Consider the following 16,006-nt stretch of genomic DNA (forward strand, 5'->3'; position numbering starts at 1 on the left):
GAGCTGGGAAGGATGTGCTGCAGGTTAGGGTGATAAAGGACGTAAATGGGAATGTGCTGACGAGCGAGGAGAGTGTGTTGAGAAGGTGGATGGAGTACTTTGAGGAGCTGATGAATGAAGAAAATGAGAGAGAGAGAAGGTTGGAAGAGGTGGAGATTGTGAATCAGGAAGTGGGGTGAATCAGTAAGGATGAAGTGAGGACTGCTATGAAGACTATGAAAAGTGGAAAGGCGGTTGGCCCAGATGGTATACCAGTGGAGGCATGGAAGTGCTTAGGAGAGATGGCAGTGGGGTTGTTAACCAGATTGTTTAATAAAGTCTTGGAAAGTGAGAGGATGCCGGAGGAGTGGAGATTAAGTGTACTGGTTCCGATTTTCAAGAATAAGGGTGATGTGCAGAGCTGTGGAAATTACAGAGGGATAAATTTGTTAAACCACACCATGAAGTTGTGGGAAAAAGTCGTGGAAGCTCAGTTGAGAGGAGAGGTGACGATCTGTGAGCAGGAAAGAGCACCACTGATGCGATGTTTGCTTTGAGAATGTTGATGGAGAAGTATAGGGAAGGCCAGAAGGAGTAACATTGTGTGTTTGTGGATTTAGAGAAAGCTTATGATAGGGTGCCAAGAGAGGAGTTGTGGCATTGTATGAGGAAGTCGGGAGTGGTGGAGAAGTATGTGAGGATTGTGCAGGATATGTATGAGGACAGTGTGACAGCGGTGAGGTGTGCGGTAGGAATGACGGACCGGTTTAAGGTAAAAGTGGGATTGCACCAAGGATCGAGTCTGAGCCCTTTCCTGTTTGCAATGGTGATGGACAGGTTGACGGACGAGATCAGACTGGATCTGATCCAGTTCTCACACACATGGACTATGATGTTCGCGGATGACATCATGATCTGTAGGGAGAGTAGGGAGCAGGCTGAGGCGAGCCTTGAGAGGTGGAGGTACACACTGGAGAGAAGGGGAATGATAGTCAGTAGGAGTAAGATGGAGTGCATGAGAGGGAGGGAGGGTGGTGGTATGGTGTAGTTACGAGGAGTTGAGGTGGGGAAGGTGGATGGGTTTAAATACTTGGGATCAACTGTACAAAGTAACGGAGAGTGTGGGAGAGAAGTGAAAAAGAGAGTGCAGGCAGGATGGAGTGGGTGGAGAAGAGTTGCAGGAGTGATTTGTGACAGAAGGGTAGCTGCAAGAGTTCAGGGGAAAGTATATAAGACGGAAGTGAGACCAGCTATGTTGTATGGTTTGGAGGCGGTGGCGCGAACAAAAATACAGGAAGCGGAGCTGGAGGTGGCAGAGTGAAAGATGCTGCGATTCTCGTTCGGAGTGATGAGGATGGACAGGAGAAGGAATGAGTATATTAGAGGGACAGCGCAGGTTGGACGGTTTGGAGACAAAGTGAGAGAGGCGAGATTGACATGGTTTGGACATGTGCACAGGAGGGAAGCGGAGTATATTGGGAGAAGGATGCTGAAGATGGAGCCGCCAGGCAGGAGGAGAAGAGGAAGGCCAAAGAAGAGGTTCATGTATGCGGTGAGGGCGGACATGCGGGTGGTTGGAGTGTCGATGGAAGATGTGGAGGATAGAGCGAAATGGAGACGGTTGATCCGCTGTGGTGACCCCTAACGGGAGCAGCTGAAAGAAGAAGAAGATCATCATTTTAAATTTCCCCTGTGCATCAACAAACCCCAGATATAACCTTCCTCTTGGTATTAAGAACACAAAGGTTTATTTGGATAGCACGTATCTACCTCTGCATCATTCTCATACAACCTGCAAATTTCGATTCATTAGTGAACATTTGGCCTTTCATGGGCGCATATTGCTGAGAGTTTTTACAAAAAGCAATGCAAGATATCAACTTTTGGACGGGTTGAACAGGAAGTTTTCCAACTGTTTTGTTGTGCAGAAGCACACCCCGTTCTCGCAGGTGTGCTTACAAGTACTTCCAGTTTCTTTTGTAGTTTTTTGAGTCATTTTATTCCATAATCCTTATCTGAGAGGCGTATGAAGTATGTCCAGGCCTCCCCAATTTACTTCGTTACTCGGGATTGCTGCACATGTATGCTGAGCAATCTGGGGGAGATTACGTCATTTTGAAAGTCGTGTATTCTGGGTGACTTATCAGAGCAGTCAAAACAAAGTTATAAATGCGTCATGGAAAATCGTAAATTTCTACTGCATGTATGTTTGCTGCATCAGACTGCTCATTGGTCATTATGGTACGGCACCTTTGCAAAAAGTTGGCAGATTTATACCCATTTGTAACTTCGGTCAACATTTGTGACATTCAGAGGGTTAAGTGTGAACTTCACTTTTTTCTGATTCCTGGAACGCAAGGTTATATTCAGTCTAATGGATCTGGATGAAGTGCTCCTCTTGTTTTTTTTTTTTTTTTTTTTTTAACACACCTCAATAAAGAGGTCACAGCAAATTTAACCTGATTGTGGACAAACAGCAACTTTCATGTGATCCTAAACTCATTGATTACCTTAAACAGCTTTCTGTACAGAAAGATCGAGTCAGAGGGACTATGTTGTGGAACACAAAGAGTTATTTTTGGATGGATTCTTTTACTATGCTCCTAATAGGGATCTGTGGGATGAATTGGGGTTGAGGATGTTGGGTGGACGTTTATCATCTAAAAGAACACACACACACACACACACACACACACACACACACACACACACACACACACACACACACACACACACACACACACACACACACACACACACACACACACACACACACACACACACACACGCACACGTGATGCTAACCCCAACGAGTTTTATTAGGTTTTCTAATAATATGAAGGGTTCCTTTGCAAGGTGTGTAATGAGGTCCTTTTTTTATGTGTATGCCATTATCTCTATCAAATATTGTGATTCAGTTGCTCCGTAAGAAAGGTGATTTGGTGAGGATCGTAAATTGGTGACCTATTTCCTTACTCAATTGTGATTATATAATAATAGCAGGGCTTTAACTCATTCGTTTTGGGAAATTTGCAGCTATGGTTCTGGGAATACATCTTTCGTATGCAGCACACGAGGCTGTATGGTAGCATCATTGGCTGAGGGCATGGCTTTGCCACTGATACAATGCTCTCTGTCGGTTCGGGCAGACATTTGGAATTTGGCCTTGGTGCCAGCGATAGCTCACCTACCCCATGAATGACACCATGAGATCTTTAACATCCACCAAGTAATGCCGGCAGACAAGATGCCAGTTTAACGGCGTCCATCTGAGGGACAGCACACACATTGATGAATCGCCCTGCCTGTGAAACACATGGATGACAGTTTATAACTGGATCAGGATTAGAACCAAGGCTAGACAGCTTAGAGGCGAGTGTGCATACACCTCGGCCATTCTACCAGCCTGGGAATACATCAAAGGAGTGGATTTCAGAATCAGAGCCTCTGACATTTGAATTTGTTTGCTTGAGTTTAGAATTTGCTAAATCCAGATCCCCAAAAATGCCCGTTCTTCGTTTGAAATCGTCATAAAGCCTTTGATAGTGTTTCTCGGGATTTTCTTTTGGAGGTGTTCGGTAGACTGTCATTTTTTCCAATTTTAGTTCAATCCATGAACATGGTATATGCAAACTCCATGCAAGGGTTAATGTTAGTGTAGAGGCAGTGAGAAATAGAGCTAAGAATGTCGAGGAATTGGAATACATTTTATGGTTAACAGGATCTTTTACTTTTGCAGATGGACAGCTCTGATTGGCCAAAACCACGGCTTAATTTTGGAGCCCAACAGCTTCTCACCTCACCTGAGAAAGTCACCCACTCTGGATATCTCAACAAGAAGGGAGGGGTGCAGATGTCATTCCGAAATTGTATGTTTTACTTCATTAATTATTACTTCGATAACTTCACCGAAGCCCAGAATTTGCATGTTCACTGTGAATTTAACTTTTTTTGTCCTTTTTTGAGGACGAGTAGATTAATTCATTTATTTAACAGACTCATTCATAATCTCGTCTGTATAAAAGTTTTTAAAGCTAAAATAAGCAAATAAAAGGTTGTTAAACAAGTTAAAAAAAAAATTACATAAAATGTCATAGCTTCTGTTGTTTTAGTAATTTTGCTGTACGGAATTAAAAGGCTAGCCCATATTTATGTACAACTAAAATGGCTGCCAGTCTACCAGTCGAAAATCTTTAATCAGATCGCAAAATAAAGTGAGGTGCACGTGTATGCCTTCATGGACTGTGTTTGTGCCAAGTTTGAACAAAATCGGAACATGCATATCTGAGAAATATTTTGGGACACATTTAAGTAACAAAATGGCCACCAGTCGGCCATCTTGGATCTGATCTCGAAAAAATTGACATGCATATGCAAGCCATCATTCATTTTATGTGTGCCAAGTTTGAACAAGATCAGTAAATGTCTGTCCAAGAAATGGTTGAGGACGTGTTCGACACGGGGCTTTTTTTTTGACAACTAAAATGGCCACCAGTCGGCCATCTTGGATCTGATGTCGAAAAAAAATGATGTGCATATGTATACCATCATGTGTTGGCTTTGCACTTAGTACGAATAAAATTGGTCCATACATATCCAAGATATGGTTGCGCATGCACGCATGGACATGAAAATCGAGACCAAATCCATAAGCCCCCCTTTCAGACTAGGTCCAACAGGGGCTAATAAGCACTCATCATGCATTGTACATATATATGTAACCGCCAATGTATCATTCTGAACATGGTGCCAACTACTATTGTTTAGTCCTCCATATATTTTTTAATGCACATCCTTTAAATAGCTGTTTGCTTGGCTTCCTTCTACACTCTCATTTTTTTCCCATTACATCAGGATCTGCACCCACACATCACTTTGAGTATAGTCACGGTTTTAGCCAAATTGTTGTAATTGCGAGTGACAATTCACATTATGTATTTATGGTTGCAGGGCCTCTGCGGTATGTCATTGTACATCGAGGATGCCTTTACTACTTCAAGAACAGTTCATCAAAGCAACCCCGTGGAGCTTTTTCATTGCGTGGTTACAATCGGTAAGTCACACTGTTTTCACGGATTAATTTTGAAAGTATGAGTCGTTCGTTTTTGCTGTCTCACAAAAGAATGTTTCATTCAACTTTTCACTTTTCTTCTTTTCCATTACCTTTTTAAAGGTACCTCTTCCCTCCCTTCATGTTCCACTTCCCCACTTTACATATCTAAAATGATGTTCAACTTTTTATTTCTTTCTTCTTCTTCTTTCGGCTGCTCCCGTTAGGGGTCGCCACAGCGGATCATCCGTATGATCCGCATCGTGATTTGGCACAGGTTTTACGCCGGATGCCCTTCCTGACGCAACCCTGGTCGCCTCTTATGACACAGGGATATGGTACACCTATTCTAACCGGGGCATTCAACTTTTTATTTAACGACAATTTTTTTTGTTTCATTTTTGTTTAATAATACACAGCTTAGTTAAATTTTTGTTTATTATAGTGAAAGAATGCTTCAACAGGCAGTAAGGAGTGATATCATTAGTAGTTAATGAAGTGCTCAATCCAAGCACCACACCTGGATGACAGCTGCCACACCTGACACCTGACACCTGACAACAGGATGACAGTTGATGACTCGGCTGAGAACTGGAGCTGGTATGCATCTGACTTCCCGTCTGATGTTATTTTTCAACCCCTGCAGTTGTGTGTGGGTTGATTTCCTCGACTTTAGCTTTGATGGGCGTTCATAGGTATTCGTCGAGAGAAGACAGATCTGGGGAGGAGGGAGGCTGTGGTTTGTCCATTCGTCAATAAATGAGTCAATCACCCAAGTCTTCTCAAAAACTCCAAAGCAACATTAGACGTATGCGGTGGTGCACCATCTTGCAGGAAGATGATTCTGTCAGTGGTCTTGTAAGAAGTTCCCACCATCTGTGCAAATCGGCATATCAACTTTTTGGGAGAAGCCTACAAAGCTTCTCTTCCAGCCTTATCTTGTTGGATGTTCTCGCTGAATGTTTTTGAACACTTTTTATTTTATTTTTTTTTAGTTTGGTCTTTCACATTTCCAGTGTCTCTCAACTTTCACCAATACATTTGATGGTCCTGTATTGTGGAATTCTTGCATTTGTATTAAACCTATAAAACTGCCTTTGTGTAGAAACGTATGACTTTATCGCAAAATGTGTCTTTCGAATGAGTGGGGGCACAGAAAAATTGTTCAACATGGTTGAAGCTTTTCTGGAAAAAAAAAAACTTTAAACCTTGTTCTTTCAGTGACATAAAAAAAAAGAGGGTCACATTAGTAAGATGGTGACAACTGTTTGAAAAGTTGACCATCATTTTGGACCACCCTGTATACTGTATATATAGACAGCCTCAGAGCATTATTCAAGCTCTCTGACTTTATTGTAACTGTTAGTTAAGAATCAATCCTGATTTGGATGCTTAATCATTTTCTAATGCCTGCTGAAAATCTTGTCTGCGCTTCCCAGAGTGCTTCGTGCAACAGATGAGGAAACGCCTGAAATTCTATTCCCATTCAAGTTGGTACATAGCAAGGCTAACTCACGCACCTGGCTCTTCTCTGCCGCCAATGAGAACGAAAGAAAGGTAATATCAACTGATGAGAATAATGATATGAACCATATCAATTGTAATGATTATCATGGATAGAACGAAATCTGATTTATTTGAGCTTAACTTCTGCCAAAAGATGAATATCAACATTCTCTGTATCAAGCTCGCTTCGGAACTGTCTCCTTGTGGGTTAATTTCCCGATGAATCGATACGATAAAAACTGCTGTTTGTTTTGTTGTTTTATTTTGAAAATATTTTCTACTACTCATGCTGGAGCTTCAATATTAACGTGTTGTCACATGAATGGGGGTCATGATGGCACATTCCCTCTTTGGAAGGAACTCCAGTGAACCATGTCCCCCTCGGTGAGCATCATGGTCCAAATCAAGAAAATGAACAGCTTGGATGTTAAAATAATGAGCGGCAGTGATAGTAGCGTATCAGGCCCACACAAACAGGAAGACAGAAAATGTAGTTCTTGAAGGCTGTCGAATGACAACCAGCATCTGTTGCTCCATAGACTGCTGTGGCACAGTGACATGTTCAGATGGCATTAGTTTCATAATCAGTTGTAGTGGGAAGACTCGAGTGTATTGTGGATTAAGGAATAGAACAGCAGGATGTGGACATCCTTGACATATGCATCGCAGGAGAAAACATCTTTGGCACCTGTTGGGATATTGAAACACAGGTAAGGCTTTTCTTCAAATTATGGAATACATTGCACCACAATTTAGGCAAAGGAACACCACAGTGACTGTTCGCACCATTCACTTTAAGATGAGCTCACACAGGGGAGTGGGTTTATTATGGCTAATCTCAATCACATAGTCACAATTGCTGTTGAACCCTCTTCTGCAATTACAACACTGGAGCTCGCTCAGCATGTCTCTCCACTCTGGAAACCTCAGCCATAGTTAACTTCAGTTTGGAATTCACCAACCATGACCAGCACCTTGGCTACTGTATTATTCCCTCCTCCACTAACTTCAGCTATCTCAGAGCTTTGCTTTTCACCAACCCAAAATCACAAAGCCCTTCAGTGTTCTGATGCACTGGAATGTGCACTGCTCGAGTCTTTTTCAACTTTCAAACAATCAGTGGGTCTCGCAATTGTACCTCACCACTTTGACTTTGTGAGTCATTTCGTGGAACATTTTCCGTTCACCAGACCTTTGTTACTCAGCGAGTGCTTTCTTCCCCCAGTGATTCAAGTACATACTGACAACATCATTTTCTGAGTTAATGCTGGAATGTGGCTTTAATGTAAATGAAGCAAGTGTTTTCTCCAAGGAAATATTGACTGCTGTTGCCTCGGAAATGTACAGCTTTTTGTTATTGGTCTCTCTCTGCCTCTACAGGTTTTGCAAGAGCCCTGCCTGCTTCAACCAAAATAATTTTATGCAAACCATACCTTTCCTCTAAACTAAGCAAATGGTCTCGAATCCGTCCAGAACTTTTTGAGATATCATGTGATACAGTATATCGTTTTTGGCCCAAACACTCAATTGATGAAGAATCACTTCAATAATTAAAAAATCCTAGTATCTGTATCCAGATCCAGATCTTCACCAAAATGTAATCATTTCGTCCTTATCACACACTCAACTTCACCAAATTTCGTCCGAATCTGTCCACAAATTTTGAGATATCCTGTTCACAGACAGACAGACAGGAATGAAAATAGAACCTCCGCCCACCAGTGAAGACGTGCGTCTGGACAAATAAAATTGTTCTATGGGACTTTAATCGAGAGTTGTAGTTACGTGGTCATGGATTAAGGCAATTTCGATTGAGAAACTTTCGAAAATATTGTCTATTTTTATTGTTTGTTTTTTTTTTTGCTTTGGAGGACTTTTTTTATTATCCACTGTTTTGTGAACCCCATGAACATGTTTTGTACATGCTGTGTTGTATATTGTTGGTGATATGTTCAGTTACAGACCAAATGGGATTCAAATTACTTGTGTGAATATAAGGGCGGTTATCTTTCAGATTTGGATGGCGGTTGTGAAAGCAGAGATTGAGAAACATTGCCAACCAAAATCAGAGAGAAGGTACAAAATGATTTTTGAATTGGGTCTGGAGTGAGATTGAAACTGCTGGAGGGATTTAACCGTGGCTTTCTGATCCTCAGGGACTACATTGATAGCAGTTTCTACGATGAGATTGAGCAGCCGCTGCCATTTTCACAAAACAGCGACACAGGTATAACGTCGTGGCATGCTCACGCTATTGGTTTTCATTTATCCTAAATGTATTCATTTTGATAATGTCCACCCTTTCGTTCACACTCATGTTTATTCCATTTACTCATCATGAGTACTGTAGCCAGAATTATTTAGTCATATATGTCATTAGGTATTTCAGATGTATGACCTGCCTTCGAGTATTTGGCATGACTCAAATTTTATTATTTTTCGTTAACGATATCATCGTACTTCCCATGGTTTGTATAAAACAAAATGAGAAATTTATAGATTTCTTCCTCCTTCCAGTCATCCTCTCTGTCCTAAAACAATTACATGTTGGGACGTGCCAATCTGGCAGGAGGTAATGCCATTGACGGATGGTCGGAGGGTAGTGTGGGAGGATGTGGGTGGAGGTAGTGAAGGAAGGCATTTAAGGAAGAGGAGTTTAGTTAGGATCGGCTTCTGACAGCCCACCTATTTTTATTCTTCCCTTGAATATTACAAACACTTGTTTGCAAGGGAGTTTGTCAAAAATGTCAGAAAAAGTCCTGTTATACATTGCTTTCCTTCCAAAATAATATGGTTGCTTCTGTTTAGGAACTGGAAATACACTTATGTTTCTTTGGACATCTCAAAGTTCATCATTTCATCATCTTTATCAGTCATGTTTCCCATCTCAATGATATTGCTGAATGTCTTTAATTACCGACCTTTTTCATTCGAACCAGTGTGTCCTTCCAGTTCATTCATTATATCATTACATCTGCCACCGAAAGTGGACAGAGGTTGTTTTCACACCTGTTTGTCTGTCTGTGCTGTCTCTGTTTGTTTGTTCGTTTGTGAACAGGATATCTCATAAGTTGTGGACGGATTTGGACGAACCTTGGTGGACATGTTGGGTGTGTGACAAGGACGAATTGATTCGATTTTGGTGAAGATCTGGATCTGGCTCCAAGAATTGTTTCAGTAATTTGTCACCATTAAGTGATTGATCCAAAAATGATACATAGCACGACACCTCAAAAAGTTATCGGCGGAGTCAGATGAAACTTTGTGGACAGATTGGACGTGTGACAAGGAATAATTGATTAAATTTTGGTGAAGATCTGTTTCTGGATCTAGCCTATCAGTGGGATGCAAAACGTAAACTGTTCAGCCTGGTGGAGGTATGTGCTCCACCAGGTGCCATTCTAGTTAATATCGTTACAATCATATTCCCCTCATTTTGAAAATATAATTTTCAGAATCCAACTTAACATGCAGAGATTGATGGAAATATGAATGTGGATCTTAAAGACAAACACCTTGCTATTTCATTGCAGATGAATCCTCTGACCATGATTACTTGGAACCAGATGAGTTTTGTATTGTTAATGACACATTATCCAGTCAGGAGTCGGACCTCAGTCATGCTCCATCTCCAGGTACAATTTTTCAAATCCACTACCCTCATCACATTTGAGATTGTAAGAAATTAACTGCTTTGCGTGACACCACCTTACCCTATCCCAATTGATTGTAAGTGAAAAATTAATGGAGGAAAGACAGCTTTTAAGAGGCTCATTATTACTTCTCGTTCGTACTTCTTGTTTACACTCCATGCCAATTCAACTGTCTTCTTTGCAATTCAATGAGCTATTCTTATTTATTTCCTGTCTGTCCTTTTTGAATCATCCTGCTCTTTTGTAACTCTCCAAATTTTTGACGTGTATTCATTGCTGTTTTGTTTTGTAGTTTTCCTTTTGCCTTCAATTGCAATTGTCGGAGCTGCGTTCACAGCAGTTCTTTCTCTTTCAGACATTACATCTTCTAATTGTACTTATTCTAGGTAATTTCTGGCAAGGTGATTTTGGATGCAGGTTTGTGCTTGTTTTCTTGATGTTCATGGACAAAAAGAGTATTTGGTGATCTGTTGTGCTTTTTCATACACATCCAATCCAGTAGTTGTTGTTTGGTGCCCCTGATTCAATTGAATCATGCTGATGCCTCCTTCACATATTGTCAGATACTGTATAGACTTTGCATGCACTGGTTTTTTGTCGAGTATTTTGTGAAAGCAATTGCCTTGTTTTGTCATCCATTTTGTGGATGTGTTCTTGTTATCAATGTACAGCACTATACAGGACCTGCACTGTAATACTGGCACCGCTAGCTAATTTATAGCTTTCATTTTGTTAATTGGGGAAAGGTATGTTTTCAAGATGAGCCATGTTATACACAGGTATTCCTTGAAAATTGCTCTGAATATTTTATGAAGAAACAAAATCCTGCGTATTTTGTGCCTGATTTGATGGCTGCCTTCTCCTCGAGGTAAAACGCTTAACTTTGAGCTCTCCAGCCGAGGTTTGATTCCCGACCAGATTAAAAACATTGCGAATGAGTGTGGGAAATGTTTTGTTCAACTTACAACAGTGGAATGTGTTTCCACAGATGCAGTCAACCAAGATGTGTGTCGGATTTCAAGTTTGGAGACATTACAGTCCAACAGGATAACCATGGCCATACCTGAGTCATGGAATAGCAAAATACAACAACACAGCATACCATTAACACCTGATGTGTGCCGTCCACTGGTTCCCCCTAATCTTATTCCTGAAATTAGAAATGCTATAAATATGCGAATGGACCACAAGAAGGATATTCAAACACCAACTTTTGATGCATCCTCCAGAGTAATCCCACCCAATGATCCACTGAGCAGCGTGCCCCCTCTGCTACCTACGAGTGTTATTTTAAAACGACCAAAGCCACATAATTCGGTCGTCAAGCCAAAACTCCCCGCACACAAGCCAAAGATTCCTCTGGACATTGATAGCTTCAAGCTGCCACAGAAGCTTTCAAATGAACATCTACCGCAACCAAGGAAAATGGCCCTATTGCCACAGCATATGAAGTCACCCCGAAGGTATTAATCTGGGATACTTTTCATTTTTTGTGCAGCATTGTAACGTTGTTTCTGACTGTGGTTTGTATTTTGCTGGCATGATTTGGTATTGCATGGTAAGAATTCTAATAATGATTGACATAATGAAAGAAACAGAGAATGATCTTATTATCCCCACATTTTTTGAAAAATAAAACGGGGGGGGGGATGTTGAAATCGGCTGTCCGTCCATCACGCTATCTCCTCAAACGGTTGTGCAAAAATTCACCAAACTTGCTCGGTATGATCACCTCATGGCAAGAATGTGCAAGAGCAGTGTCATTTTGATCCCGCTCCCCTGGAGCGAGGTCGTAAGGTCAAATACCGAAAAATGCAATTACGGGCACATTTCAAAACATTAAAAAAAAATTAATCTATATTATGCAATCAACATTGGGGAGCGCATGAAATATGTACAACAGGGCTCAAAATGGAAAAACAAATTTAACTCTAAATTTAAAGTCGGGTCATTGCTGGTGGAACGGTTTGCCATCTTTCAACTTTGCTTTAGCTGGGAAGCGTAGGCATTTGCGATGGAGCGTCGTCGACTTCGCTCCAGTTGATATCGTGAAGATGATTGAAGTTGTGGGTTTGGTGAAGAGAATGGGATGTGCTTATTGCTATGGTGGTGGTGATTGAATTCAGCATCGTCTACGTCACAATGATCTGTCTTTATATGGCCAACCTTTATTCTGCCGTTTTACATGCATCGCCCGTTAAATTTCCCATCTAAAATAATAATTTAATTGTCGATAAAAAGATGGACAATTTTTAGGTATGGTTTGCTTGTGACGGCATCTCACGTTCATGCGAGTTGAACGCTTTGATTTCCACCCATTTTTGGTCCATTTGGACTAAAAATGGGTGGAAATCAAAACCTTCAACTCACATCAATGTTTGTCCTTATCATGACAAATTATTTTGATTTGCCAACATGTTTTGATAGGATTATCTGCAAAATACAAATCCGAGGAGTCGGAAACCGTTAACTCTACATTCTTTATGTACTCCGTTGTTTGCGGTGAGCCTGTTGTCAGGGAGGCTGATCAAACATTATCCTCACTGGATGAGAATCCGAGCATTGATATGCATTTACGATCATACTGCTAAATAAGCTCGAGTTGTCGGGTGACGATATAAACATGCCAGGATGAGTCGTATATCGATTCCAGAGTGCTTTAATGAGCCGGAAGGTGAATACAAGGTACTGAAATGAAAGTTTTACCAACAGCGTCTGTGATGTCAGTCTGCATTGATTGAAACTTTCAGTATTCATGCTTGTTGTGTGGCAAAGGGTACTTTGGGAGTCTTGAAACGAAAAGTACCCGTTTCCATATTCGGTTGTTTGCTTTTGGATAATTGTTGCCAAGAGGGCACGTGTATTGTAACGAATCGGAATCACCATTGAGAAATGGGTCAAGAACGATATGGAGCATGATATTTCAAAAAGTTGTGGATGAGTTGACAAAACTGGGTGGATGGGTTGGTTCGGTGACAAGAACAAGTAAGTATGCCGTAGATTGATATGGGGAGTTTGTTGAAGCGTATATTCCGTGGGACCATGTTTAGTGTGGTTTACCCTCCATTGTCAAGCTTACGATGAAAACACAGCAATGCAAAATTGGTGAAAGAAGAAGTAAGCTCGTTTTGTAAAAAAAAAAGTTTTAAAACAGCATATTGAGAGGCTCCAGCTATAGTTTACATAAACTGGTGTACTAGTTAACTGTGAAGAGGTGGGTTACAAGTGTTTTGCAACGTGCACATGAAATTAGTCAGAAAATTGTGAATTGTGACACATCTGGTGCATAGTATTACAGTTCGATGTAGATTCAACTTATGGGATTTAAAGGTAGGTTTGAGGATGCTGTTGGAGTGTGAATTCTAAGAAAAATGCAAGCGTATCTTCCATTTTGCATTCACGTACCATGCTATGCCGTGCTCACATTGTACTGTATTGTGCTGTTCTCGTGCATCTTCCTTACTAGCATTGTGCCGGGCGGCATTTCCACCGTACTGTTCCATGTTGTGCCGCATGTCGACCAGACCGTATCATGTTATGCCGCATGCCGATACCAAACTATATCTCGCCTTGTCCCATTTCTACTAAACTGTATTACTGTGTAGGGGTGGATCCAGAATTTTTTATTGGGGGGGGGGGGATTTGGGAATATTGAGCTACTTGACGAAAAGGCCTTCAGGCCTTTTCAGGTCTCGTCACGAACTCATTCTAAAGAAAAGCTGAAGATTTTGGAATCTTTGCGACAGATCTTTACAACATCATTGTAAATACACAAAATGTTTCCAATACAAATCAATGAAAATATCGAACGGACAAGCACAAAATGACCCATGGTACAAAACCTAAACTCGCCATTGCGGATCATCAGATCATTAATTATAATAATGGATGATGTAGCCACTGAAACTTTTAATTTCCTGGTGAAATAGTTCAGGGTTGTACTGCACTTTCCTGAAGGACACAATCCAGAAAATGTTGCCTTTCTCTTCGGAGCCATAATTAAAACACCGAGTCGCAGGGATTGATACAGAACCAGCGGCCAAAAGTATCACGGCTCGGAATGATTGCCGAGTGAAGGAAAAAGATATGCGATTGCTGATTGTCTAATAATATCTCACACAACGATCATGTGACATTATAATAATTATAAGAGGGGAGGGGGCGGGGGGGTTTATGTGCACCCGGTGTACCCCCCACCCTGGATCCGCCATTGCGTGTACTGTGTCACAGTGTTGTCTGCATTCACTGTACTGTACCATGCGTATGCCATGCCAAACACATTTGCCAGCCTATATGTTATGTTGTGTAGCACTGTGTGCCTTCTACTATTCTGTACTGTGTGTCATTTGTGTCTACCCTACTTTATCAGCAATGCCTCTACTCTATATACCATAGTGTATCATGCCACACACATATGCACTGGACTTGTACCCACTTCACTTGTATAGTTTTTTTTGCTATTTTCACCTATACTCTATACTGTGTAATGTTTCGGACTAATTCCACGAGCATATATCATCCTGTATTGTCCGGTACAATTCACATCTGCTTTGCTGGATTTTTGCATGCTTTACCCATCGAACACATCGCATCATGTGACATTCACATACGGTACATAGTACCTGCACTACTTGTAGTGCTTTGCCATTTGCATATACCCAATTGCGTTGTTCTGTGCATACCGTGTCCTGCTGTGTGATACTTGTCTCCCATCCCTGTGTCGTGCTGTGCCTTGCACATTTAGTATACCATTGTGTTCCATATTGTGGATTGTTCATGTCAGGGAGTTGTTAAAAAAAAAAAAAAGTCAAAGTAATCCATCTACTGTAAGACCCCAGTTTACGTCGGGGATGCGTTCCTGAAAAGTTTGACGAATATCGAAATGACGTAAATCAAAGGAGTTTTTCTCATCAGAATGAATGGAATAAGTGGTGGATGCATTCCTAATGTCAGCACTTCAGGGGTTGTATTTTGCTTTTCACCAATGATATAAACCTGCTTTTGGCTTAACGGTTAAGGCGGCTGCCGAAAGATCTTCGGGTCTTGAGTTTGAGCCCGTCACCGTTGAATTAACACGAGTTGGGTTGACTCAGCCTGTCATCCTTCTGAGGTTGGTGAAATGAGTACCAGTGTATTGGTAATAGAGGGCTCTGCATCAGCAGCATAGCTGTGTCTCCAGAAAATGATGCAACCAGTAGGCACAGGCTGCATATTTTGATATGATGACCATTGCTGGGTGGCTTTGGAGGGTTTTTTCCATGTTTTATTTTTTTTGTGATAAAAAAAACAAAAATTGTTTCTTTTTTTCAACTTTTAAAAAGAAATGATTGGATTTTTCAATTTTGCACAAATTTGGATTTTTCACCACTCATTTTATTCGAAATTGCATTTCAAAAGGAAGACAAAGACATAAAATCACCCAATAACATTATATTGGTTAATTTCCCACAAAACACAATCTTACGATATATTTGGAATAATACACACCCAATACTAAACAATCAAATTGGCTCGATGGCCTTGTCCATTGACCTCCTATACATGTATGGATTACAAAATGGCCGACTCGGTGAACGTTGTGTTCCAGAGCTCCTTATAATTCTTGAGTTTAAACCGTGTTTTCCCTGATTTGTATAATTTTCAGTAGTTTCAATTTAATCGTGATGGTTGGTATATTCATGTCTCAAGACTTTTAGAGTGATTAACACACCTTGTTGACCACACTGCCCATACATTGCGTTGAATGGCCTGAATACTAATCGCAGGAAGTTGGCTGCTAGCTGTTGCATCATGCTACATACCTGTACATCACAGGCCT

General features: G+C 41.0%; 1 protein-coding gene across 5 annotated transcripts in view; it reads left to right on the forward strand.

The window, feature by feature from the left end:
- LOC147032319 (SH3 domain-binding protein 2-like) overlaps window positions 1-16,006 on the forward strand; it is a 126,398-nt gene that overhangs the window by 77,949 nt on the left and 32,443 nt on the right. For all 5 annotated transcript variants that reach the window (XM_085869821.1, XM_085869818.1, XM_085869823.1 and 2 more), the window contains exons 4-10: window positions 3,719-3,848; window positions 4,930-5,032; window positions 6,469-6,586; window positions 8,550-8,611; window positions 8,692-8,762; window positions 10,069-10,170; window positions 11,177-11,651. In XM_085869821.1, coding sequence (XP_085725947.1) covers window positions 3,719-3,848; window positions 4,930-5,032; window positions 6,469-6,586; window positions 8,550-8,611; window positions 8,692-8,762; window positions 10,069-10,170; window positions 11,177-11,651 — 1,061 coding nt within the window. The remainder of the gene's footprint in view (window positions 1-3,718; window positions 3,849-4,929; window positions 5,033-6,468; window positions 6,587-8,549; window positions 8,612-8,691; window positions 8,763-10,068; window positions 10,171-11,176; window positions 11,652-16,006) is intronic.

This window comes from Eptatretus burgeri, chromosome 2 (assembly GCF_056783735.1).
Source record: "Eptatretus burgeri isolate ZD-2024b chromosome 2, Ebu_testis_v1, whole genome shotgun sequence".
Classification (NCBI taxonomy): Eukaryota; Metazoa; Chordata; class Myxini; order Myxiniformes; family Myxinidae; genus Eptatretus; species Eptatretus burgeri.